Here is a 25,060-nt window from a genome sequence, read left to right as displayed (position 1 = left end):
AGATGGCTTCACAGTTGAATTCTACAAAAAGTTTAGAGAAGAGCTAACACCTATCTTACTCAAACTCTTCCAGAAAATTGCAGAAGAAGGTACACTTCCAAACTCATTCTATGAGGCCACCATCACCCTAATTCCAAAACCAGACAAAGATGCCACAAAACAAGAAAACTACAGGCCAATATCACTGATGAACATAGATGCAAAAATCCTTAACAAAATTCTAGCAAACAGAATCCAACAACATATTAAAAAGACCATACATCATGACCAAGTGAGCTTTATCCCAGGAATGCAAGGATTCTTTAATATCCACAAATCAATCAATGTAATACACCACATTAACAAACTGAAAGATAAAAACCATATGATTATCTCAATAGATGCAGAAAAAGCCTTTGACAAAATTCAACATCCATTTATGATAATAACTCTCCAGAAAGCAGGAATAGAAGGAACATACCTCAACATAATAAAAGCCATATGTGACAAACCCGCAGCAAACATTATCCTCAATGGTGAAAAATTGAAAGCATTTCCCCTGAAATCAGGAACAAGACAAGGGTGCCCACTCTCACCACAACTATTCAACATAGTTTTGGAAGTTTTGGCCACAGCAATCAGAGCAGAAAAAGAAATAAAAGGAATCCAGATAGGAAAAGAAGAAGTGAAACTCTCATTGTTTGCAGATGACATGATCCTCTACATAGAAAACCCTAAAGACTCTTCCAGAAAATTACAAGAGCTAATCAATGAATATAGTAAAGTTACAGGATATAAAATTAAAACACAGAAATCCCTTGCATTCCTATACACTAACAATGAGAAAACAGAAAGAGAAATTAAGGAAATAATACCATTCACCATTGCAACAAAAAGAATAATATACTGAGGAGTATATCTACCTAAAGAAACAAAAGACCTATACATAGAAAACTATAAAACACTAATGAAAGAAATCAAAGAGGACACAAATAGATGGAGAAATATACCAGGTTCATGGATTGGAAGAATCAATATTGTGAAAATGAGTATACGACCCCAAAGCAATCTATAGATTCAATGCAATCCGTATCAAGCTACCAACGGTATTCTTCACAGAACTAGAACAAATAATTTCACAATTTGTATGGAAATACAAAAAACCTCGAATAGCCAAAGCAATCTTGAGAAAGAAGAGTGGAACTGGAGGAATCAACCTGCCTGACTTCAGGCTCTACTACAAAGCCACAGTCATCAAGACAGTATGGTACTGGCACAAAGACAGAAATATAGACCAATGGAACAGAATAGAAAGCCCAGAGATAAATCCACGAACCTATGGACACCTTATCTTTGACAAAGGAGGCAACAATATACAATGGAAAAAAGACAACCTCTTCAACAAGTGGTGCTGGGAAAACTGGTCAACCACTTGTAAAAGAATGAAACTAGAATACTTTCTAACACCATACACAAAAATAAACTCAAAATGGATTAAAGATCTAAATGTAAGACCAGAAACGATAAAACTCCTAGAGGAGAACATAGGCAAAACACTCTGACATAAATCACAGCAAGACCTCTATGACCCACCTCCAAGAATATTGGAAATAAAAGCAAAAATAAACAAATGGGACCTAATGAAACTTAAAAGCTTTTGCACAACAAAGGAAACTATAAGCAAGGTGAAAAGAGAGCCTTCAGAATGGGAGAAAATAATAGCAAATGAAGAAACAGACAAAGGATTGATCTCGAAAATATACAAGCAACTCCTGCAGCTCAATTCCAGAAAAATAAATGACCCAATCAAAAAATGGGCCAAAGAGCTAAACAGACATTTCTCCAAAGAAGACATACAAATGGCTAACAAACACATGAAAAGATGCTCAACATCACTCATTATCAGAGAAATGCAAATCAAATCCTCAATGAGGTACCATTACATGCCAGTCAGAATGGCTGCTATCCAAAAGTCTACAAGCAATAAATGCTGGAGAGGATGTGGAGAAAAGGGAACCCTCTTACACTATTGGTGGGAATGCAAACTAGTACAGCCACTATGGAGAACAGTGTGGAGATTCCTTAAAAAACTGGAAATAGAAGAACTGCCATATTACCCAGCAATCCCACTTCTGGGCATACACACAGAGGAAACCAGATCTGAAAGAGACACGTGCACCCCGATGTTCATCGCAGCACTGTTTATAATAGCCAGGACATGGAAGCAACCTAGATGCCCATCAGCAGACAAATGGCTAAGGAAGCTATGGTACATATACACAATGGAATATCACTCAGCCATTAAAAAAATTTCATTTGAATCAGTTCTAATGAGATGAACGAAACTGGAGCCCATTATACAGAGTGAAGTAAGCCAGAAAGATAAAGGCCAATACAGTATACTAATACATATATATGGAATTTAAAAAGATGGTAATGATAACCCTATATGCAAAACAGAAAAAGAGACACAAATGTACAGAACAGACTCTGGGACTCTGTGGGAGAAGGCAAGGGTGGGATGTTATGAAAGAATAGCATTGAAACAAGTATACTATCAAGGGTGAAACAGATCACCAACCCAGGTTGGATGCATGAGACAAGTGCTCAGGGCTGGTGCACTGGGAAGACCCAGAGGGATGGGGTGGGGAAGGAGGTGGGAGGGGGTTCAGGATGGTGAACACATGTAAATCCATGGCTGATTCATGTCAATGTGTGGCAAAAACCATTACAATATTGTAAAGTAATTAGCCTCCAACTAATAAAAATAAATGGGAAAAAAATTAAAAAATAAAAAATAAAGGTGAAGAATATTGAAATGAATGTGCAAAAATAAAGTGCCATCTTAAAAAAAATAAATAAAATAAAAATAAAAATACAGCAATGAAAATCAAAGCTGATGCCACATGAGAAGTAATAGACAGAAGAAATAAAATCTTCTTTTTAAACCTGGTCTTTGATTTCCAGTTTCATACTGTAATCTGTTGATCTCTGAAAAAGGTATACCTTACTTTTCATAAATGGCAACATCTCCTAAAAATAGACTTTGAGCAATATGAGAAACAAAACAAGCTTTACTCCTAGGGAAAAAAAAAAATATGGCAAGAAAAACAGAATACCCTTAACGAAGTATGAAAAAAATATGTACTTTACTTTGTAAAATCCTAGTTCTTAAACTGGGATGCCATTTTTACTTATGGATAACAATACAGAATTTGATAGCCCCCAGTGCTGGTAAGTAAAATTGGCCCTCCCATTCACTGTTGGTGAGATCCTTAAATAGGAACAAACTTTCAGAAGAAAATTTGGCAATAACTCTCTAAGTTAAAATGTGTACATCTTTTACATTAGCCATTCCATTTCATCCTGGCAAGAACATGTATCATCTAAATACAAATACAAATTTGTTCTAAATACAGATCTCTCAAAGCTGCATTTTTGATAGAGGGGGGAAAAATTCTCCAGAACATGAAATGTCTGTCAATAAGAACTTTCAAAAAAATTTTCATGTGACATAGTGGAATATAGCATGGTCACTACGAAACATCCTGATGTGGACAGACACCTAAAATATACAGTCATGTGGAAGAGCACTATGTAGACAACTATGGACCATAGCCTTATTTGTGTTTAATATGTTGTTTAATTAATTAAACAAAGAGGCCATTAGAGTAAGGTGGTTCTTAACATACATAAACAAACCAAAAATCTAAGCCTGTAAGTGCCTCAGTGTTACAAAGTCAAGACACTAAGGACAACCAATCACAAACAGCCATCTAGGTGTTAAGCTCCAACTTTAAAAGAATAAAAAAGCCTTTAAACCAACATAATATAAAAGACTTATGTGTTTCTGGGTTTCTGTTTTTTAAAAAAATATTGGAGCTTAATATTTCAAACGGATGAACAATGAAGTCCTACTGTATAGCACATGGAACTCTGCTCAAAGTTATATGGCAGCCTGGATGGGAGGGAAGTTTGGAGGAGATTAGAAATATGTATGGCTGGGTTCCTTCTCTGTTCACCTGAAACTATCACAGTATTGTTAATTGGCTATATTCCAATACAAAATAAAAAGTTCAAATTAAAAAAAAATTATTGGAGATTAAAAATGTAAAATAAGACTTTGAATCATCTTGATTGCTCCATCTCGACTCAAATATTAAACAAAGTTTAGACATAAAGAGACAAGTTCTGTAATAAAACTTTTTCCTCTCAGGAAATACAATGCCTCAAAGTGTTGACTTTTTACATTTTTATTGGAATATAGTTGCTTTGCAATGTTGTGTTAGTTCCTGCCATGCAGCAAAGTGAAGCAGCTACATGTTCACATGTATCCTCTCTTTTTTAGATTTCCTTCCCATTTAGATCACCACTGAGTAGAGCGCCTTGTTCTATATAGCAGATTCTTATCAGTTATCTATTTTATACGTAGTACGGTATACATATCAATCCCAATGTCCCAATTCTTATTCGTTATCCCAATCTCCCAATTCATCCTCTTCCCCCCTTGGCATTCATAATTTTTTCTCTACATCTGTATCTCTATTTCTGATTTGCAAACAAGTTCATCTGTACCAGTTTTCTAGATACCAGATTCCACATTGGTAAGTGATATTATATAACATTTGTTTTTCTCTGCCTGACTTACTTCACTCTGTCTCTAGGTCTATCCACATCTCTGCAAATGGCACTTTTTCTATGACTAAATAATGTTCCATTGTGTATAGGTACCTTTTTTTTTTTTTTTTTTTTTTAACTTTTAAAAACTATTTTATTTGACTGTAAATCTTAGTTTAGGCATACAGGGTCTTAGTTGAGGCTTGTGTGGGATCTTAGTTCCCCTGCATTGCCAGGTGGATTCTTAACCACTGGACGGCCCAGGAAGTCCCCATGTGGACCACATATTCTTTATCTTTTCCTCTGTTGTTGGACATTTAGTTTGCTTCCATAGCCTGGCTATTGTAAATAGTGCTTCAATGAACATTACAGTGCATACATCTTTTCGAATTATGGTTTCCTCCAGGTATATGCCCAGGAGTAGGGTTTCTGGGTTTTATGGGAGTTCCATTTTTAGTTTTTTTTAGAAGCTTCCATACTATTCCCCACTATGGAGATTGTACCAATTTACATCTCCCCCAACAGTGTAGGAGGGCTCCCTCTTCTCCTCATCCTCTTAGGATTTATTGTTTGCAGATTTTTTGATAATGCCTTTCTGATCTATATAAAATGATACTTAATTGTAGTTTTGATTTGCATTTCTCTAACAATTAGTGATGTTGAGCATCTTTTCGTGTGTTTGTTGGTCATCTGTGTCTCTTTGGAGTACTTTTAAGATCTTAATGACTTTGTACCACAACCTGCAAGTATACAGCCCCTTGTGAATTTGTTGCATCCCAAACAGTGCCACCACTTCGTGCCTTCATCACTTTTGCCTCTTAAAGGAAGTCTGAGGCAAGGGAAGAAGGAGACATTTATTCAGGTGAGCCCAAGTAGGGCATTCAAGTACAACTGCTCTTGGCTTTTACAGGGAATTGAAGACTGATTGTGTCTGCATCAGATGTTTCTTTTAATCCTGTGCAAATTACAGTCCTCAGCAGAATCAGAGAAAGCATTCTAGTTCTTTTTCTTTATCTCTTCTCTCCTTTTATTTTCTTCTCTCCCACTCTTCCCCACCTCCTTCCTTCCCTTACCCTCTGACTGCAAGCAGAGGAGAAAAGATAAGAATCCAGGTTCTCAATTTCATTGATGGGTTTTATCAATAGATTTTCACTTTCCAAAGTTTAAACACACTATATGAAATTTCAGTGTCATCAAAAATGTCAGTATCTTGTGCAGGATGACTGTGTTGACACAATCCCAGCAGCTTTGCCTGTGAAACAGATCATGTAAGTCTTAAGTCTTCTAAGCTGGGGCAACTGGTGGGCAAACTGCTGAATCCTGAAATATCAGTCCTGGACCCAGGGTTGAGATTGCACTGCTTGTCAAGTTCAAAAGGAAATTGCCATTCACCAGGTATGGTGAATTCAAAAAGGTCTTTCCAAAAATGACCTCTCCATGAGAGATGAGCCTTTCAGAGTTAGTCTACAAAGAACACTTTAAAATGGGCATATTGTTCATTTACTCTGATAGGTAGACTTATGAACTTACACAAAAGAACAAAATACTACAAAGAGAAAAAGCATTTCTGCTTCCCCATTTGTTCTGTGAGTCTTCATTTATAAAGGAAACTGAGTGGCTATGCAGAGGACCATGTGAAGAACACCAGGTTTTGGACAAAACACAGATGCAGGAGTAGGGGAGAACGGGTATTTATTCCAGGGTAAACAGGTAAGTATTGGCTCATTTGAACAACTTTAGCAGGCTTTGGGCTGCAGGGAGGAAAACATTCTATTTGATCCTCTTACTGTCCTTGCATGTGTGTGTGTGTGCACGCGCGCTCACGCTTACTGGCTCAGTCATGTCCCAGTCTTTGAGATCCTATGGACTGTAACCCACCAGGCTCCTCTGTCCATGGGGATTCTCCAGAGAAGAATACTGGAGTGGGTTGCTATGCGCTCCTCCAGCTTGGAGTCTTTAGTTGGGTCTAAAAATTAAACTGACAAAGGTGGATTAACAGGAGAAAAGCATACAAATCTATTAATATATTTTATGGGACACCAGTGCCTTCATCAAAAATATGAAGACCCCAAGAAAACAGTTCAACCTGTGCAGTTTTATTCTAGGCTGGATGAAGAAGGGCAGTGGGGGAGAAATACAATGAGTTAAAAAGAGTATGAGCTAATTGTAGGAAACTGGAGGAAACAGCAAGGTGAGTTGGTTAGGTTCTTTTTGGCATTCTTTGGTCTTCAGAGAAAAGTCTGCTTCTTTCCTCCAGGTCCACAGGGGACACCTTTCACATGAGGGTCTTTTGGCCTATTTCAGGGAAGAAAAGTGGAATGGGGAGTGACTTAAAGTGAACTTCTTGCTTCCACTCTTTTCTCAAACTCTTTCAACTTAAAATATTCAGTAATCAATGTGCCATAATTTGGGGTTGTGTGTCCTGAACCCCAACAGGGCTAAAGAGGTGCTCTCCAGTTCTCTGGAATCTGGTCCTGGGATGATGAAGGTAGAAGAGTATTGCCTCCTGGTGTGTGCAGGGCCGTAGAGGAGGTAGGACTTGGATTGGTTTCCATATCAAATTGCATGCTTCTTGCTATTCATGAGAATTGACTAGTCCTGGGAAATGCAGTCCGTTCCCTGCCAGAAAGGTGTTTAAGATGCTAGAACATCCAAAGATGTAGAAAATAAATGACTGTTACTATTATTATTAGACAGGAAGTTAGGAGTAAGATCATTTTCAACAAGTACCCCCCAAAAACAGAGAAGAGTGATGGGGAGCATTTCCAAAGTCAAAAATAATTTTAAATGAAGGGTTCCAAAATAAATACCCACTGGCAAAGTAAAGCAAAAATGCATTCATCACAAGGTAGCTAACCAAATGAATTAGAAACATCAAATTTACTTTCAGTCTATAGTAATTATATTCAATAGTCACTACAACCTTTTTTCTACAACTTTTTATTGAGCATCTATTCTGTGCCAGAAACTGTGCTGTGTCATAGGATCCCAGCATGTGGTTATACCTCCGCTAAGCTTATCTGGGAGTGGGGTAGAAAGAATACAGGCTGGAAATCACTTCAAAAGTGCAACGTGAAGATAAGTGGCAATTAAATGTCCTCACAGTCCTCAACTATCTAGTGACACCACAACAGGGTATACCTAATAGTCCTCTTCCTCATAATGGGTCAAACATCTGCTAAAGATCAATTAATTTGCCAACAGCCAATTTATTAAAATTTGAGAAATTCATTTTTTATTACTACTACATTACCAAATAAAGGCTAGTATTTTGGAAATATTTCTTATTTCACATCCTTCTGCTTTTCATTTTTTTCCTATATATTCCTGTGGGCTGTTTCCTGTTAATCATTTTTGTGCTTGCATAATATCTGTGTAGATTAAGAATCCAACAATTAATTTTCCTAAATGGACATACTGATCTGAAGTTCACTGGCAAGAGCTTTTTTAAAAATAATTAATTAATTTTTGCCTGTGCTGGGTTTTTATTGCTTTGCAAGGGTTTCTCTAGTTGTGGTGCATGGGCTTCTCATTGTGGTGGCTTCTCTTGTCACAGAGTACAGGCTTTAGGCATGTGGGTTCAGTAGTTGCAGCACACAGGCTCAGAAGTCGTGGCTTGCGGGCACTAGAGTACAGACTCAGTAGTCGCGGCACACAGGCTTAGTTGCTCGGTGGCATGTGGGGTCTTCCAAGACCAGGGATCAAACCTGTGTCCTCTGTATTGGCCGGCCATTCTTATCCACTGCACCACCAGGGAAGTCCTTAAGGGCATTTTTTAACACCACTTTTCATGATTTCATTACTGCTTAGCAAATATCTTTAAATCGTTTTTCAGCATCTCTTAGGAATGTCTGCTTAATTCTCATCAGTCAGTTAGTTCAGACACTCAGTCGTGTCCGACTCTGCGACCCACGAACCGCAGCACACCAGGCCTCCCTATCCATCACTAACTGCGGGAGTCTACCCAAACCCACAGTCACTGAGTTGGTGATGCCATCCAACCATCTCATCCTCTGTCATCCCCTTCTCCTCCTGCCCTCAATCTTTCCCAGCATCAGGGTCTTTTCAAAGGAATCAGCTCTTCACATCAGGGGGCCAAAGTACTGGAGTTTCAGTTTCAACATCAGTCCTTCCATTGAACACCCAGGACTGATTTCCTTTAGGATGGACTGGTTGGATCTCCTTGCAGTCCAAGGGACTCTCAAGAGTCTTCTCCAACACCACAGTTCAAAAGCATTAATTCTTCGGTGCTCAGCTTTCTTTATAGTCCCACTCTCACGTCCATACATGACTCCTGGAAAAACCATAGCCTTGACCAGATGGACCTTTGTTGACAAAGTAATGTCTCTGCTTTTTAATATTCTGTCTACGTTGGTCATAACTTTCCTTCCAAGGAGTAAGCATCTTTTAATTTCATGGCTGCAATTGCCATCTGCAGTGATTTTGGAGCCCAGAAAAATAAAGTCAGCCACTGTTTCCACTGTTTCCCCATCTATTTCCCATGAAGTGATGGGACCAGATGCCATGATCTTAGTTTTCTGAATGTTGAGCTTTAAGCCAACTTTTTCACTCTCCTCTTTCACTTTCATCAAGAGGCTTTTTAGTTCCTCTTCACTTTCTGCCATAAGGGTGGTGTCATCTGCATATCTGAGGTTATTGATATTTCTCCTGGCAATCTTGATTCCAGCTTGTGCTTCTTCCAGCCCAGCGTTTCTCATGATGTACTCTGCATATGAGTTAAATAAGCAGGATGACAATATACAGACTTGATGTACTCCTTTCCCTGTTTGGAACCAGTCTGTTGTTCCATGTCCAATTCTAACTGTTGCTTCCTGACCTGCACACAGGTTTCTCAAGAGGCAGGTCAGGTGGTCTGGTACTCCCATCTCTTTGAGAATTTTCCACAGTTTTTTTTTAAATAATATTGAATATATGTGAAGAACTGACTCATTAGCAGAGATTCTGATCCTGGGAAACATTGAAGGCAGGAGGAGAAGGGGCAACAGAGGATGAGATGGTTGGATGACATCACTGACTCAGTGGACATGAGTTTGAGCATGTTCTGGGAGTTGGTGATAGACAGGGAAGCCTGGCGTGCTGCAGTCCATGGGATGGCAAAGAGTCAGACACGACTGAGACTGAATTGAACTGAATGCAATAAATCCAGTGGTCTACTATATGTTATTCTCCTTTCAGATTCACTTACAGAAATAAAGGCATATGTTTTCTCTAATAACTTTGGGACTGAGCCCTCTGCCAGTAAAGAGACAGGTTTTGTATGATACTGAAAGTTTAGAAATGTTATCTGCATCTTACAAATTAATTCCCTATCTTTTAAAACTAAATTACTCAGGTCCTTTAGTGAGTGCATGTGTGTGTGTGCCAAGTTGCTTCAATTGTGTCTAAATCTTTGCAACCCTATAAACCATAGCCCACCAGGCTCCCCTGTCCATGGGACTCTCCAGGCAAGAATACTCTGCCCTTCTCAGGGGTCTTCCCAGCCCAGGGATTGAATCTAGGTCTCTTATGTTTCCTGCATTGGCAGATGAATTATTTACCACTAGCACCACCTGGGAAGCCCCAGTTCCATCTCTGTTAATTCAGACTTAAATTGAAGAAAGTAGGGGAAACCACTAGACCATTCAGGGATGATCTAAATAAAATTCCTTATGATTCTACAGTGGAAGTGAAAAGTAGATTCAAGGGATTATATCTGATAGAGTGCCTGAAGAACTATGGACAGAGGTTTTTGACATTGTACGGGAGACAGGGATCAAGACCATCCCGAAGAAAAAGAAATGCAAAAAGGTTGTCTGATGAGGCCTTACAAATAGCTGAGAAAATAAGAGAAGTTAAGGCAAAGGAGAAAAAGAAAGACATACCCGTTTGAATGCAGAGCTCCAAAGAATAGCAAGGAGAGATAAGAAAGTCTTCCTCGGTGATCAATGGAAAGAAATAGAGGAAATCAACAGAATGGGAAAGACTAGAGATCTCTTCAAGAAAATTAGAGATACCAAGGGAACATTTCAAGCAAAGATGGGCACAATAAAGGACAGAAATGCTAATGGCCTAGCAGAGGCAGAAGATATTAAGAAGAGATGGCAAGAATACACAGAAGAACTATACAAAAAAGATCTTCATGACCCAGATAACCATGATGATGTGATCACTCACCTAGAGCCAGACATCCTGGAATGTGAAGACAAGTGGGCCTTAGGAAGCATCTCTACAAACAAAGCTAGTGGAGGTGATGGAATTCCAGTTGAGCTATTTCAAATCCTAAAAGATGATGTTGTGAAAGTGCTATACTCAAAATGTCAGCAAATTTGGAAAACTCAGCAGTGGCCACGGGACTGGAAAAGGTCAGTTTTCCTTCCAGTCCCAAAGAAAGGCAATGCCAAAGAATGTTCACTACTACCACACAATTGCACTCATCTCACATGCTAGCAAAGTAATACTCGAAATTCTCCAAGCCAGGCTTCAACAGTACGTGAACCGTGAGCTTCCAGATATTCAAGCTGCATATAGAAAAGGCAGAGGAACCAGAGATCAAATTGCCAACATCTGCTGGATCATTGAAAAAGCAAGGAGTTCCAGAAAAGCATCTATTTCTGCTTATTGACTATGCCAAAGGCTTTGACTGTGTGAACCACAATAAACTGTGGAAAATTCTGAAAGAAATGGCAATACCAGACTATCTGACCTGCCTCTTGAGAAGTCTGTATGCAGGTCAGGAAGCAACAATTAGAACTGAACATGGAAGAACAGACTGGTTCCAAATAGGAAAAGGAGTACATCAAGGCTGTATATTATCACCCTGCTTATTTAACTTATATGCAGAGTCCACCATGAGAAACACTGGGCTGGAAGAAGCACAAGCTGGAATCAAGATTGCTGGGAGAATTATCAATAACCTCAGATATGCAGATGACACCACCATTATGGCAGAAAGTGAAGAAGAACTAAAGAGCCTCTTGGTGAAAGTGAAAGAGGAGAGTGAAAATGTTGGCTTATAATCAACATTCAGAAAACTAAGATCATAGCATCTGGTCCCTTCACTTCATGGCAAATAGATGGGGAAATAATGGAAATAGTCAGAGACTTTATTTTTTGGGGGTCCAAAATCACTGCAGATGATGACTGTAGCCATGAAATAAAAGACGCTTGCTGCTTGGAAGAAAATCTATGAGCAACCTAGACAGCATATTAAAAGCAAAGATATTACTTTGCCAACAAATGTCCTTCTAGTCAAGGCTATGGTTTTTCCAGGAGTCATGTACGGACGTGAGAGTTGGACTATAAAGAAAGCTGAGCGCTGAAGAATTGATGTTTTTGAACTGTGATGTTGGAGAAGACTCTTGAGAGTTCCTTGGACTGCAGGGAGATCCAACCAGTCCATCCCAAAAGAAATCATTCCTGAATATTCATAGGAAGGACTGATGCTGAAGGTGAAACTCCAATATTTGACAGCCTGATTCAAAGAACTGACACATTGGAAAAGACCCAGATGCTGGGAAAGATTGAGGGTAAGAGCAGAAATGGACCACAGAGAATGAGATGGTTGGATGGCATCACTGACACGATGGACATGAATTTGAGTAGAGCTGGTGATGGACAGGGAAGCCTGGCGTGCTGCAGTCCATGGGGTCACAAAGTGTTAGACATGATTGAGCAACTGAACTGAACTGAACTGTAATTAGATGAACCTGTGTTCTTATAGCCCTTCAATTTTTATACTTTATATATATCACACATTCTACGGGCAAGTTCTGTTTACATGCCAGCATCCCCATCAGTGTGAAAGTTCATAAAGAGCAAGGATACTGTTTTATTCTCTTTGTGTCTCAGACACAAACATGATCCCTGGCAAAAAATTCTGGATCTAAATGGAAACAACTTTGCTTCTATGAACCTAACCATACACAAAGTTGTGCATTATACAAAATATTCCTGCCAAGTGTCTTTTTCTATTTAGTAGCCTCTTTTTCCACGGGGTTCATGGCAAAGTCTGCCTTGATTGAAGTCTATTGTTTTGATACTCCATCCAACAACAGTAATACAGGCATCTTCGATAATCATTAAAAATATGTCCATCCCTTTCCTAAAGACTTTTAGTCTGTTGTTTCTTATTTATTTATTTATTTGACTGTGTTGCACCTTGGTTGTGATGCATGGGCTTCTCTAGTAGTGGCTTGTGAGCTCCAGAGCACTCAGACTCAGGAGTTGTGACACACAGGTTTAGTTGCCCTGTGGCTTGAGAGATCTTAGCTCTGGGACCAGTGGTCAAACCACATCCCCTGAATTGGAAGGCTGCTTCTTAGACACCAGATCACCAGGGAAATCCCTATTGTGTTATTTCTAAGGCTAAATTTCTTTTCGTGTGTTATATGAGCCAATCCTCTCAAGAACCCTTAAAAGATATGTATTGGTGCCGTTTTATTAGAATAGAAGCTGAGCCAGGTTAAGTTTCTCAGGCTCATAAGCTAGTAAATGTTGGAAGTTGGGATTTGCCCTTGTAACTGTCCAACTCCAAAATCTATACCTTTTCCAATTCACCTTACTATCTCCATTCTATCACTTGATGGCCATTTATGCATTCTAAGGAAAATAGTCCAACTGTAGCATCCTTTTCAGATCACTATCAAATTGTCTCTTTTTGTGGCTTTGTCAGTAGAAGCATAATTGGAACAAAGACTGAAGGACAGAACTAAGGAACTAAGCATTAGTTCAAGAGGATCCAATTTGTCATGACAGCTCCCACACCTAAAATTTCTCCCCATTGTCTTTTATTTGTTCATAAAATATTCAGTGGGCACCTACTAAGTCTCAGAGGCTATCCATTACCCTGTGGATACAGCAGCAAGAAAAACAAACACCTGTCCGTATGATGTTTACCTTATAGAAAGGTGATGGGAAGTAAAAATAGAGAAATTTTTGTGTGATAATTGTGCATGGGGAAAATGGGGCAGGTCAAGAAGTTTGGCAGCATCTTCCTTGTAAAGTCCAAACTTCATGGTATGGTTTAAATCAGGGCAGGTCAAGAAGTTTGGCAGCATCTTCCTTATAAGGCCCAAACTTCTTGATGTGGTTGACAGCAGCCTTCACCATATGGCCATCGTCTATTGAACACCACTCCAATCATCACAATCAGCATTCTGTTCTAATAAGGCTTCTTCTGTCTCATACCAGCAGATGCATTAATTGCTATTCAGCCTTCAAGGTAATGGACACCTCATATCTCTCATGGTGTCTGAAATCCTTCTCTGACACCCTCAGGCTCCTGTTTGTATACAAGAGAATGCTAAACTATAGCACTTCTCACATGTTTTGTTGTAAGTTTCCACTTTCAATGTCTGTCTTTTTCAAATATACAACAAACTCACAGATAGCAAGAAGCATGCTGCTTCACCTTGAACCTGCTTAATATTTAGCCTAACAGAGAAGAAACATTCAACAAATGCTATATGAAAGATGTGAATAGATGCTTAGATGAAACAAGGCATTTTAGGTACACAAGATTGTCAATTTTGACATCAAGAATTAAAATTAGAATAAGGTATATGTGAACTTTGAAGACATTGTAAACTATGTACAAAAGTTAACAGGATTATTTGTAAAGTTTATCTTTTTATAAAACACAACTTGAACAAATTATCAAGGTGAAATAGCTAAAAAACATAGCTCTGTGCTGACACAGACTAGTACACTTAAGATATTACTTAAAAAAAATATGATGCTGCGCTTTAATATTTTTGATATATTTTTTAATTTTTGATATTTTTATTGCAAATTACCAACTACTTATAAAGACATTCATTTGCAGTACATTGATATTATTTAAACTTTCACTTTTTGCAGAACAACATAGTATCTCTAAGTATCATAGGCCTTATAATCAGTCTCTGATAGAACCAAGACTATAACAGGCATCTCTCAGTATGTATTCATCATTCTATGTGAAATATTTGCCATACACTCACGGCAATTTAAAAAAAAAGTGGTTATCATCTTACAAAGTAAATTCTATGCTATCTTAATTATCAAGAGTCTACTTTGATTTTCAAAGGTAAAATGTAGCATCAGTGGATTTAGTAATAGCACTGCCCTATGATTTTGAATATTAAAGGTGCTGATCACAATTCTTTGTTTATCAACCAATACTAACATCAAGTTAAATTTGATTATGAAAATGCAATCTTTGCTCAAAAAATTAAAACACTATCTTGGCCATGAGTTTTGATTTACATTTCAAATGTAAAACTTCAAATAAATAGGTAACATCATTTGCCTAAAAAGTCATTGAAGTTATAAACTATTATAATGTAAAAAAATCAAAACATAAAACATGCAGGCAGGAAATCTAATAATCACTGAATTTATATTTTAATAGTTTGTCTCATTTTTAATGTTTTGAATGTATAACTGACGGAATGTATTTTTCCAGTCAACACTCTTATGGCCCCTTTGGATGGTGTTGGAGAGGGCTTCCCCTGAAAGCCTGATTTTGAGGGACACATGATCTTTCCCAGGAACACGTGCAGACACTTTGGCAGTTGGTGTGGAGGATGAGACACTGTTAAAAGTGGTAGAAGATATCTTTTTCTGGCCAGAAGAGTGCTCACTGTGGTCTGAGTTTAGAGAAGCTTCAATACAAATATCTTCAGCAATACATACATTAATAGTATGAATGTTTTTTATATTTCTTTTCTTACAGCGGATGTTGGCATAACAACTGCAATAAAATTTTTTAGAAAATTGTAACAGGTCTTCAAGTGTGGGTTTCCCATGTACGGTGTATTTTCCACATTTCCCTCTTTGAATAGCAAAATTCATTGGGTTCAGGTGAAGATAGTCGGGTGAATTCCGGTCTTTCCTTGTACACACTCCTTTCTCCTGGCACAACACTTGGCTACACATTTTGGCTGCTAGAGTGACGTTGATAATATAAGGATTCAGTATGGTGTTCAAGTAATTGCCTAGGTTCATGCAAGATTGCTGTAAAATTGCAAGAAGATCAGATTATTAAGATCCAAGTGAGTTCATATGTGAATTAATTCACTATGTTAAGCAATTTCTTTCATGGAATTCTCCAGGCAAGAATATTGGGGTGGGTTGCCATTTCCTCCTCCAGGGGATCTTCCCAAACCGAAACTAAAGCCCGGTCTTCTGCATTACAGGCAAATTCTCTATCATCTGAGCCACCAGGGGAGGCCAGACAATTTCTAAAGAAGCACGCACATTAAACCAGACTCAGTAAAAGTAGGGAATGTTTTTATCTTTCTTGCCTTTAATAAGCAAGACAATTCTAACTGTTCTTTGTAACATTTGTAAGTTTCACATGCTATTTCATGTCATGAAATAATTAACCAGTTGAAGTTTAATATACCCAGCCTTGGGCTTCCTCAGTAATTCCTACACTAACAGGGGTGGAAGGGGCAGAATATACAGTGTGGGTGGAGGGAGTAGAGCATGGGGTCTGGAATCTTTCTGCCCAGTTTGGAGTCACAGATCCATGAATAGCTAGCTGTGTGAGCTTGGGAATTCCTTAAGCTTTCTTAGATTCCTTTCTGGGTGACCTTGTAGAAAGTAATTAAGCTGGCTATGATTCAGCTTCATCACTGCAAAATACAGATAATTAGAGCACTTACCTCAGAGTTATTGTGAAGCTGAAAGGATGCAATGTATGTAAAAGGACTAAGCACAGAGCTCAGGACGTCATAGTTAAAAGCTTTTTGAAGAAAATGTGTTAGGAGAAAAGTAATACAATTCATACAATATAGAACAAAATAAACATTTTTCCTAATAAAACATTTTTTACTGAAGATATCACTTAAAATAGACTCTATTACATATAATCTGTGGAAAATAAAGAAGGATTCCTTTTTCTCCCCCTTAGGGAAGCTTTGAACAATTTAGTAAAATTTTCAGAAACTAACTCCTAGCTGCCCCCCACTAGTTGCTGGTCCATGAAATAAACTGACATTTAATGACTAAATAAATAAATAAGTGCTCAATAAACAGTAACTGAATGAATGAAAGAATGAAGGAATGCATATGGGCTAGTTGAGCTCTTCTGAGAAACAACACAACGTGATATAGTAGAAAAAACACCAAAGACCACATAAGGAAACTAAGAAGGGTAGTCCTGTTTTTGCTACTTCTTAGTCATGTAGCCTAGGCAATTTCAATTAATCTCATCAAACTTCTGTTTCCTCACTGGAAAACAGCCTTACAATACAACCACACAAATGACAGTTTGATTTAGCCACTATTAACTGAGCAACTACTACTTTGTGCCAAAGATCATGTTTATTTTATTATTCAATCCCACAGAAACCTTAAAAAACATTAAAAGCAAAAATATTTTCATCTATTTCCTACCATTTCAACTTACCCTATTTCGGCTTAACTTGATGCTTCCCCACATTATGATTCCAGAAGCACCTAGAGCAACGCTCTCACCAATTGTATTCACAAGGTCGTCCTGGCAAAGGTGAAGAGTTAACAGGGAGGAATAAAATGAAGTGTTATACATTGGGCAGTAACACCAAAGCCAAGAATGCTGACCCTACAAAAATTATGTAAATATTTCTCCACTATTCATTTCTATCTTTTAAGCCACCACTGCCCTACTATAACAAAAATTCAGATTTTCTGCTATTATTTTAATTACTTCTATTGACAAGAGAGCGGGTCTGTAAAAGAAAAGAAGAACTGAATTAATACATTATCTATATTATGAAATCCTCCATGGTTGCTATGACATTATATGATTACATTAAAATGAAATAGAGTCTTATTTATTTTACATCCATATAATGAGGCAGAACTAACTGAGTGCATATTCCTAAAGGTTGAAAAGTGAAAGTGAAAATGTTAATGGCTTAGTTGTGTCTGACTCTTTGAAACCTCATGGACAGAGGAGCCTGGCAGGCTACAGTCCATGGGATTCTCCAGGCAAGAATACTTAGGCAGATTGCCATTCCCTTCTCCAGGGGACCTTCCCGACCCAGGGATCAAACCTGGGTCTCCCGCATTGCAGGCAGATTCTTTACTGTCTGAGCCACCAGGGGAGCTTAAAGGTTATTAAACCTAAATTTCACTCCTTTCAAAAATGATGTTCAATTGCACTAAATGCCACTAAATGCGGACAATATTCCAAAGCCTTCTCTCCTTGCTTTTCTTACCTGAGAAAGAAATTTCGAAGGCATATCGGTAAAAACTGGACGGGTGTATACAAAAACTGGAAGCGGACTTTTAACACTGGCAATTTTAGACATCCGAATGGCTTCCTGAACACGATTACGAACGAAAAGGACAGCTTCTGGAGAAGATTTTAGCTTGGTATTCAAATAAATAGAGGGGTAAAGGGCAGTGCTTTCCTTCCACAACCAGTCGAGTGCATCATTTCTTCTTTTCTCTACATCAAAGCAACTTCCATTGTAATTAGGTTGGTTATATTGATGATTGTAACAATCAGGAAAAAGATAATAACCCCATAAGCGGTTTGGCCGAAGTAACTTTCCCAATTTTAAAGTCTCTTGCATGAAGCTCTTTGCTGCCTTTTCAAAATCCGCTTTCGCTATCTTGGTAGCCTCTTGGAAAGTAAGTTGTAGATTTTGCTGCAGAACCAACTCAATAGACTCATCCCGGTAAACATCTTTAGGTTTCCAGTTTCTTACCCAGGTAGGCCTCCAGTTTTCCCAGTCAATGACCGCCAAGCCCACGTTGTTGGTTGGCATGTAATAGGCAATGTCTTTTGCAGCTTTGTCCAAATGATTTTTTAAGGAACCCATCTGAGGGATTCCTCCATTCTTACAGGCACCTGTTCTTTCATCTATGTGAGGATAGTAGCCAAGCCTATCAGCATAAAATAATGTAATAAGTTGTCCTGTAACATTTTTTTGGGGATTTCCTACTAAGGAGAAGAGGCTCAGATCTGGAGGCATGTCATATACTTTACCACAACGGTCAGTTGGGGCATTCCAGGCCCACAGGAAAGGAATATTTGGAATAAGAGGGGGTGCTGTAAAGTCCAAAGCCAAACAACATGGAACAAGAAGGAAGGTGAACACTGCCTGGGGTGCTCCATTGGACCCAACAAAGTTCCTAAAAGAGATATACTGGTGCCTTAGCATTCCCACCACAAAGAGTAATGATTTGAAAAGCACTTTTTTTCTCCTACACACTTTGGTTTATCTAATATTTGATGTAGGATATAAACACAGAAGAGAAAGTGTGGAATGAAGCCACTTTGACAGATAAAAATGTATAATGATGATATGTATGTAAATATTATTCTTCTTGCTTCTTGTTTTAGCAATGTTTTGCAAGTTGCTTCATCTGTAACTGAAAAAAGAAAAAAAGAAATGTAGAATAGATTGTTATACTCATTTCTGCATAAGAGATTGTAAGCTCTACCAAGTTCTCAAGTTCAAGCGCAGGAAGTTTAAGTCAATGTTTGAAAATGGAGGACTTCTGTGTTTGAATCCATAAAATTATTTTCTCTCATGCATGATACAAAACCTATAATAGCTAACAATTTTCTTGTCTTTCCAATCATTATTGAATCTACAGAGAAGTGAATGAAGCTATTTTTCCTTGTGCTTTCCTAGTTGTGAAGAATGCTGTATCAAGCAATTCCTTAGCAAAAGACTGTTAAGTAAAAATAAATTCCAAGTTGAACCTCTTAAGCTTGTTTGTTATTTCCTAAAAGACCACTTTATAGTGGTCTGCCAAAAAAAGTGAAAACATCCTCAGAGAATTTTGAGGTTTTATATATATATATATATATATGCTTTTTAAGGGAGGAGGAGGCAAAAATCACTTTTGCCAGAGGTAATAACTCTAAAATTTGACTGAAACTATTAAATCAAACAAAACCTCCCACTGAGGGGTAAGTTGAAGTGCTATTTAGAACGACGCTCCATCATATGTCAAAGAAAGTAAAAGTGAAGTCCCTCAGTTGTGTCCAACTCTTTGCGACCCCTTGGACTGCAGCCTACCATGCTCCTCCATCCATGGGATTTTCCAGGCAAGAGTAATGGGGTGAGTTGCCATTTCCTTCTCCAGGGGATCTTCCTGACAAAGGGATCAAACCCAGGTCTCCTGTGTTGCAGTCAGATGCTTTACCATCTAAGCCACCAGGAAAGCTCACTCTACTATATGTCAAAGTAATGTCCAATCACGTTTACAGTTGATAAAATATCTTATGAGATTATATCATCCACTGGAAGGATTGGTTCTGGTTTTGCTTAATAAAAGCAATATATGAACTTTATTCTTTTATAGCCTTTGATAATTGAGATTGTAGTGTCATTCTTATTGTCACAGTATGAAATGTTAGGGTATATTTTGTGGTAAAAGAAAATAGTCAAGGATAAGAAATTAAGCTATGTGTTATTTAACACTTGGTATCTGCAAAAATTACCTATAAGAAGGCATATTTAAATATGCTACATTTCTAGGAGGAAACTATAGAATGCCTATTTTAACTAGATTAGTAGCATGAAAAGTGAAAGTGAAGTCATTCAGTCATGTCCAACTCTTTGCGACCCCGTGGACTGTAGCCTACTAGGCTCCTCCGACCATGGGATTCTCCAGGCAAGAATACTGGAGTGGGTTGCCATTTCCCTCTCCAGGGGATCTTCCCACCCAGGGATCGACCCGGGTCTCCCACATTGGAGGCAGACTCTTTAACCTCTGAGCCACCTGGGAAGCTGATTAGTAGCATACTGCTATATAAAGGTACAGTGAGAATTGTACCATTTTTTCCCCCAAACATGTGACCTTACCATAGCAAATTATCCCCATTGCTATAAAAGGAATTACTCTAAAGAGGACATCACAAACAGAATAAATAAAATCCTAGGAATTGTTATAGTCTCATTCTTTGAAGATAATGGATTTTTTCCCCTTAATGTTTAGAACATGTAAAGGACCTAAAGATTTTTACAGTTTAAGCCCTTCTAAACTTCCTTATTTAGGACCTAGAAAATCTTCACCTAAAATAATGGTGGAAGAAAAACTAATTCCTTTCAACTACTGATTACCAACACAAGTGCCTGAATGGTAGCTAATGAAACAAATACATGGAATAAAGAAAGGATTGGATGTCCCTATATCTCAGTGAAGGAGTAAGTTAAGCTTATTTATATAATTAACATTCAAACCTAATTTCTACATGGTCATTTTATATAAGGAAAACATGGGACAGAATGAGCCTGTTAGGAAGAATTCTACCCACAGAAATCGTCAAAAAAGAATGGGCATTTGTGTCTTCCTTATGAAGAAATAATCAAATAGAGCAGATTGTTTAAAAAAAAAAAAAAAGAATAGACACTTCTATCCTTGAAAATTGTGAATCTAAAATTTAAAAAGTAATCAAGTTGTTGACATTTAAAGAAGGCTGGGTACTCTACTGGGTTTAACATGCGCCCCCCCCCAACCCAAATACACTTCCACCTCAAACCTCAGAATGTGACCTTACTAGGAAATAGAGTCTTTGCAGATAAAAATAGTTAAGGATATTAAGATGATATCATCTTGGATTTAGAGTTGGACCTAAATCCAGTGACTGGTATTTAAATAAGAAGAAGAGAGGACACAAAGATAGAGAGATACAGGGAAGAAGGCTGTGTGACTATGGAGACTGAAGTAATGCAGTGTGGACCAAGGAATGCCAAGGATTTCCAGGAGCCAACAGAAGCTAAGAAAAACCAAGGAAAGGCTATTTTCTGGAGTTTTGAGAGGGAAAATGGCCCTTCTGACACCTTGATTTAGAATTGCTATCCTTCAGCACAGTGAGATAATAAATTTCTATTGCTGTAAGCCACCAAGCCCTTGGCAATTCATTACGGTAGCCCTGAGAATCTCATTCTAATCACCAAACGTGAAGAACGGATTGTAGTTTCTACAAGTCTGTTTTCTCAAACTGGTTTCAAGAGAAAGATTAGTATACAGATATGTATCATGAATTAACTCATTTACCCAAACTGACCTAAAAACAACAAACCAGTGACAGAGCCAGAACCTGCATCTTTCAGACTCATTCTGTGGAATAAAACCTTCTTGAAGTCTTCAGAGTTTAAGGGGGAAAGGAGAATTCCTTCATCATTTGGGCCACCTGATGATTGTCAACATAACCTCCTCAAATGTCACTGTTTCACACAAAGCAAGACAACTGGTATCTGTGTGAGCCAAGGTAATGATCAGAATCCAAAGCACATGAGGCCAGGAAGACTCACTTGAACTTGAATGCAGGGTTGAGTCCCAGAGGTGAGAAGAGTTCTAGAGAAATTTAATGTCTCTGGGCAAATAGACAGATAGTTGAGAGACTAGGGTGTTAATATATAAGTGAGAGAAAAGAAAGGAGGCAGAGAGAAACAGTTTTAGGTCTGAAGTACAAAGGCCATATCCCAAAATCACAGATCATAGATTTGTAGTCAAAGACTTAAATGAATCCCACCTAAACTGTTAGCAGAATCTTAGGGATTCTCAACATTCATTTCTGAGGCCCAGTTAGAAGAACCTGCATAATTCCAGAGTAATATGAGTAGGAAAGGTACATTTGGGCTGGCTGAGGTTTTAATTGTCCCAAATACCTCTCAATATACTTGGGGCCTTATTACCTAAAGATAATAATAAAATCAGCCAATCATGCATGCAACATTCACTGAACCCCCATAGTATGCCAGGTACTGTGGCAAGCAGTAGTAACAAAGAAGAAGAAGAGGGTTGAGGGGAAGGAGAGGGAAGAGGAAAAGAAAAAGAAGGAAGATGAGATGAAGAGAAAGATGATAGCACACACTTGCTGACAGGTATTCGAAATGCAGAAATTGATGGCCAGATGTAAAGGGCACAGTAGTGCTTTAGGATGTGTCCAAAGCTCCATGAGAGTCAAATACCAAAGACCTCTGGGTAGTTGAGCTATGGCTCCACACAGAGAAGAATGCTCAAGCTGGACAAACCGAAGTAGGAGTGGGGGCTGGGAATGGAAGCAGGGATTAGACACAGAGGAGTAGCGTTTGGAGCAATATATTCAATAATCCAGTAGGGAGAAAGAAAGATAATGTTGGCAATGAGGAGGCTCAGATATCATACCAAGGATTTCTGATTGTAGCCCTTAGGCAAGTGACAGAATAAGTGAAAACGCAAGATGTGTGGAACTATGGCCAAGGTCAAAGGTCATATCCTGTTCTAAATGAACATCTGCTATTTGGCTTGAGTTGTTTGGAATGGTGCCAAATCCTTCAAGTTTTAATATGAAAAAATTTTTAATGTGGAAATAATTTTACATAAGGACAAATGTCTTATATATAAATGTTGGTAGTGTTCAAACATTGTGGCGGGGGCGGTGTAAAATATATCAGCTAACAGAGCTTTGGGTTGTCTCTCAGGGATCTTTGCTCCAAAATAGTGTTTTGTTAGGGTAGTGAGATGATCATATTTGTTTCATAACAATTATTATAACCATGCTATACCCAACTAGAGAGAGGCATGATAAAAGGAGTAGAAATGAGTTAGAGAGTAGAACAGTGATAGGGGGATTTCCCTGGTGGCCCAGTGGTTAAGATGCCACACTTCAAATGCAGGAGGTGAGGATTCAGTCCCTAGTCAGGGAGCTAAAATCCCACATGCCTCATGGCCAAAACAAAAAACAGAAGCAACATGGTAACAAATTCAATAAACACTTTTAAAAAGGCCCACATCAAAAAAATCTTTTAAATTTTACATTAAAAATAAGAAGAGTGATAAGGATGGGAAAAGAACAAGACTTAACAGCCATTGGTCACCAATTGCATTTGGAAGATTAAGGAAGGTGGTAACTTGAGACTCTTTGGTTTCTGGCTTGAACAGTTAGAAGGGATCAGACTGAATCAAAAAGACAGTCACTCAGTCTCTTTATCCCCATAATTCTCCATCTGTTCGAAAAATAGTAACAAACTTGACAAAGATAATGGTAGTAAAATTTTCTATAAAAATAAAATATCTTAGATATCTGAAATATTTTTAAGCTCTTTTTAGATGTCATTTTATGCCCTGTTCAGATCTACTACAAAATAATTTGGGTTGGGGAAGGGTGACTAGGTGGGAAGGAGAAGATTTGAGTTTAGGTGAAAAAGATCGGCCATGGATTAATAATTGTAGAAACTGAAGGAGTCTTTTGGGCCTAGAAAAGAAAACAACAGTCTCAAAGGCCCTTGCTGAATCATCTAACTTCGGAGAAAACAAAACAGAACTTTAGGTCCCGCCCTGATGCTCCAGGCCAGTTGCATCTATCTGGGACTTATCAACCCCTGTCCAGAAACCTTCCACTTCCTACACCTGCCCGGAAGACTTATCACCCCCTGCCCAACTACAAATGCCATCTCAACTAAAGAATACCCAAAACATCCTGCCTGATTAACGTTCCCCTTATCACTTTCACAAACCTTCCCATAAATATGGAGCCTCCCTGATCCCTTTCGGCGCTCAGCCTGGTCGTTAGGCTGACTGTCGCCCCTCCTTGCCTGAATAAAGGTAACCTACTTCTGTTGAGATCTTCTTTCCTTTTCTGCCTCGGCCCTAACTATACCTTACATTCTTGGCGCCGAAACCCGGGAGGGGGTGAGGCACTCATCTCACTCTGTCACTCTCCCTCCCTCTCATTGTTTTCCCTTTTCCCGGAGTCTGGAAGCACGAACATCCATGGAGCTCACTTTTCTGCCAGGGCTCTTAAGTTCCCCTTGGGGATGCCTAGTGCCTTCTTGAGCGGTGCAAGCCTCGTGCTAAGGTTTTATTGGTGCTTTGCATACCCCCAGGCCTCGGCTCTACCCCCTTCCCCTCTCTCTCTCTCTCTCTGAAGACTTCCGGAACAGGGAACTCTTGCCATTCGATTGCTCTACATGCAACACTCCACTCAAGCCGGCCCCTAGATTAAGGTAAGATCCAGACGGTGTTCTAGAGGCACCCTAGAACTCAGTCCTCTCCGGGTCCCGGGGACCCCTGGCCCAGGGCCACTCTGTAGGCAACAGCGGGGGACTCTCCACCTCGACACAGAGCTTTCTTCTCATAACTCCTGTTGCAACTTTGGGCGATGACTTGACCTCCCAATAGGAACCTCTGCTTGCCTTTCAATTATGGGGTCTGGCCAATCTGTCCCAAAAGATTCCCCTCTGACCTGTGTTCTCAAAAATATCAAACCACTCTCACTCACTGAACTCAAAGCTAACCACTTAAAACAACTCTGTACACAGATTTGGCCTCAATACCAATTAGACAACCAAGACCGCTGGCCTGAAGTTGGCACATTTGACTTTAACATTCTTCAAAATCTCACCAACTTCCTTAAATGGAATGGCAAGTGGTCGAATATCCCATATGCCCAAGCCTTTTGGGCTCTTCGGAGCAGGCCCTCCCTATGCCAGGCCTGCTCCACCCACGAGATCCTTCTACGCACCTTGCCTCCCAAGCAAAAGGGCTC

At 38.9% G+C, this 25,060-nt stretch overlaps 1 protein-coding gene across 2 annotated transcripts in view; it reads right to left on the bottom strand.

Annotated features, from left to right (window-relative positions):
* Nucleotides 1–14,272: 14,272 nt before the first annotated feature.
* The window catches only part of LOC133072446 (hyaluronidase PH-20-like), a 28,457-nt gene continuing 17,669 nt past the window's right edge, over nt 14,273–25,060 (bottom strand). For both annotated transcript variants that reach the window (XM_061165715.1, XM_061165716.1), the window contains exons 2-4: nt 17,784–18,945; nt 16,991–17,080; nt 14,273–15,591 (exon numbers count right to left, since the gene is read on the bottom strand). In XM_061165715.1, coding sequence (XP_061021698.1) covers nt 14,980–15,591; nt 16,991–17,080; nt 17,784–18,734 — 1,653 coding nt within the window. In that variant the 5' untranslated portion in view covers nt 18,735–18,945 and the 3' untranslated portion in view covers nt 14,273–14,979. The remainder of the gene's footprint in view (nt 15,592–16,990; nt 17,081–17,783; nt 18,946–25,060) is intronic.

The sequence above is a fragment of the Dama dama genome, chromosome 18, assembly GCF_033118175.1.
Source record: "Dama dama isolate Ldn47 chromosome 18, ASM3311817v1, whole genome shotgun sequence".
NCBI lineage: Eukaryota > Metazoa > Chordata > Mammalia > Artiodactyla > Cervidae > Dama > Dama dama.
This window is presented reverse-complemented; position numbering and strand designations above follow the sequence as displayed.